This window comes from Plectropomus leopardus, unplaced genomic scaffold, assembly GCF_008729295.1.
Source record: "Plectropomus leopardus isolate mb unplaced genomic scaffold, YSFRI_Pleo_2.0 unplaced_scaffold28937, whole genome shotgun sequence".
NCBI classification, from domain to species: Eukaryota; Metazoa; Chordata; class Actinopteri; order Perciformes; family Serranidae; genus Plectropomus; species Plectropomus leopardus.
In genome coordinates, this window is record NW_024631531.1 from 1 (window position 1) to 3,115 (window position 3,115).

General features: G+C 51.9%; 1 protein-coding gene across 1 annotated transcript; it reads left to right on the top strand.

The window, feature by feature from the left end:
- Positions 1–392: 392 nt before the first annotated feature.
- LOC121938236 (sal-like protein 1) lies at positions 393–3,109 on the top strand (the record flags this gene model as incomplete). Its single annotated transcript, XM_042481507.1, has 1 exon — positions 393–3,109. A coding segment is annotated over one exon (2,717 nt), but the record flags the coding sequence as incomplete, so codon positions are not given.
- Between the last annotated feature and the right edge of the window lie 6 nt (positions 3,110–3,115).

The following is a 3,115-nucleotide window of genomic DNA, read 5'->3' on the forward strand; positions in this document are numbered from 1 at the left end:
TTATTTTTTGAATTTTAAAATCTTTTAAACCAAGAAAAACATCTTGCAAACAAACTTGCAGGCAATTTAAATTAAAAAATGCTATTTTTAATTAATTTGTTTTTTTGACTAAAATGATGCCACTTTCCTTCACCTAAAATGTATGTTGCACTCGACTAATACTAAAAGTTAAACTATGAAGGATAAAAACTACTAAATTGTGTTTAAAAATAAAAAGCATTTTTGTCCAAAGACTAATCCTAAAATAGCAGCCAAAGTTAAAACTGCACCCCAGCCGGCTCCTCCTCCTATTAATGAAGTACAGTCGATTATAAATGCAGTTAAAATGTTCCAGAAAAGCGCAGCAGCATTATGATAATAATAATTTCCTTTTCTTGAACTCTGTTTTTCAGATGTGTCTCTCAGTGCCGACTCTCCTCCCGCGGTGGATCTCTGCGTTCAGGTCTGCAGCCGCTGCTGCGCCGAGTTCAGAGCGCCGTCAGATCTGCAGCGACATCAGACACACTGCTCTCCAAACCCTCCAGTTCTCATCGTGAACGACGATCTGCAGCCAGCAGGGGGGGCCGGTGAACCCGGTGACAACGGCCCGTCACAGGACAGATCCAACAGAGACCTTTGTACCTCGGATTTCCCAGAATCCTTCCTGCCCGCCGCCTGCTGCGCCGACCTAGCAGGATACTCGTGGGTGAAGAGAAAGGTGGTTATTGAGAACCTGGAGAGCACCAAAGTTGCCGTGGCTCAGTTTTCCCGCCGCTCGGAAAGTCGAAGCGACGTCTCGTCTCTGCTGCAGCAGCTGCTTGCCCTGCAGGTCCAACAGATCCACCAGCTGCAGCTCATCGATCAGATCCGCCACCACGTCCTGATGTTTGCCTATCACCACACTGAGACGCCAGACGCCCCAACAATCTGCGCCAACGACCGTCCGGCTTCAAAATCCACCAAACAGCTTAAAGCTCTCGGCGCTCATCTGTCCCGGCGGCTCGCTGCGGCTGCGGGGTTCGCCAGAAGCTTATCGACTCAGTCCGCCAACATCAGCGACTCCAGGCAGCGAACTCACAGCAAAGACGTTCGGTTAGATAGTTTGAATAAATCCACACCGACAGCACCTCCGGAGCACGTCTTTAAAACACAAAACACGGACTTCAGCTTATTGTCCCAAACCAAAATGCTGATGTTCAGTGATGACTGCTTCATCAGACCTGAGATCTCTCCGACTCGGCACAAGCACGCCGCTGCAGATTTGATACCAAACATCAGCGCGATGGTGGAGGATCTGGACGCGCTGGCAGCTTTGGCCCAACAGAGCAAGTGCAAGAATCTGAAGCGTCTCTTGAAACACAGATGCAGATTTTGCAGCAAAGGTTTCGGGAGCGTCAACGCTCTGCAGATTCACCTGCGATCGCACACCGGAGAACGACCGTACAGATGCAGCATCTGCGGGAACCGGTTCTCCACTCGGGGGAACCTTAAGGTTCATGTTCAGAGGCACAAAGAGAGACACGCCCACATAAACCCTCACCCTGCCCCAAAGCACCTGGACCACATCCAGACCGGCACTAAGATTGGTCTGTTTCCAGACGTAGCAGGGTGGCGTCAAAGATTCCTGAATACTATATCCGGCTCCCTGGAGCAGGCGGACATCCTGTCCTCCTTTGTCAAGAGAGAGGAGCACCCTGCCCCCCTCACTCAGTGTGATTTTTACTGTAATTCAGCAGCCAGTGAGAACTTCAGGTCCAAACAAACACCCACAAAAACGTCTGACTCAGCGGAGACCAGGCAGCAAAGAATCACAAATCTTAAAGATGTGAAACCGTCTTTGAACTTTGTCTCTAAAACAATGAGGTCAGAGGAGTCCGTCACCTCATTTTCTGGATTCCTTTCATTAAAATGCCTCCCCAAACTCCAGCCACCATTGGACAGCAGTGATCTGTCCGTCCCCAACGAGTGCGTCCTCTGCCACCGCATCCTCAGCTGTCAGAGCGCCCTGAGGATGCACCACCGGACGCACGGCGGAGAGCGACCTTACCTCTGCAAACTCTGCGGCCAATCTTTCACCACCAAAGGAAACCTGAAGACGCACCAGGCTGTCCACCAAGCGTCCGTCCCGCTCAGGGTCCAGCAGTCCTGCCCCGTTTGCCAGAAGAAGTTCACGAATGCCGTTGTTTTGCAGCAACACATGCACATGCACCTGGAGGGTAATTTACCCGATGCAGATCAAAAATACTCTGTGGATTGTGACGAAGGATTCGGAGACAAAACAAAACTGAATTTCAGTGATGGAGACTTTTGTGACAAGCAGTTGTCCAGATTCAAATCTTTATCCATCCGTCTGTCCCCGTCGTTTGGGAAAACCAACACGAGGACTGGTTATCCCGGGGATCTGCAGCTCAAATGGATCAAAACAGAGCGTCCAGAGGGATCCAGAGAAACAAACCACCAACAGGCTGCTGAAAGTGGTCCGTGCTCTGGTGCATTGTCCAAGCTGTCTCTGTCCTCTAAAGGACAAACTCCAGTGTCTTTTCAAACATCAAGGTTTGACTACCCGCTCCAGACGTGGCTCAACTCGGCGGCTTTGAAGCTCCGTGCTTCTGCCGCGGCGCCCGCCAACCTGCACTTACTGAAGGACTCTCCGAGTTTCATTCACTGCTTCAGAGAAAAGGGCGTCCTGAAGAACACGTACTGCGATATCTGCGGGAAGACGTTTGCCTGTCAGAGCGCCTTGGACATCCACTACCGGAGCCACACCAAAGAGAGGCCGTTTATCTGCTCCACGTGCAGCAGAGGCTTCTCCACCAAGGGGAACCTGAAGCAGCACATGCTCACGCATCAGATGAGAGACTTCCCGTCACATCTCCTCCAACCGTCCATTCCCGACCGGGGCGGCTCCATGTTGTCCCCTGACTCTCTGAAGGCTCTCTCGAACGCCTCCTGTAGGAGCAGCGAGGGTCTTTGTGTACCTTCGCGCAGCTGTTCAGTACCAGAGTCTCCTGCAGCGCCACCCCGCCGGATACCCAAACAGCACCACTGCCAGACCTGCGGGAAGAGCTTCTCCTCGTCCAGCGCCCTGCAGATCCACGAGAGGACGCACACCGGGGAGAGGCCGTTCGCCTGCGCC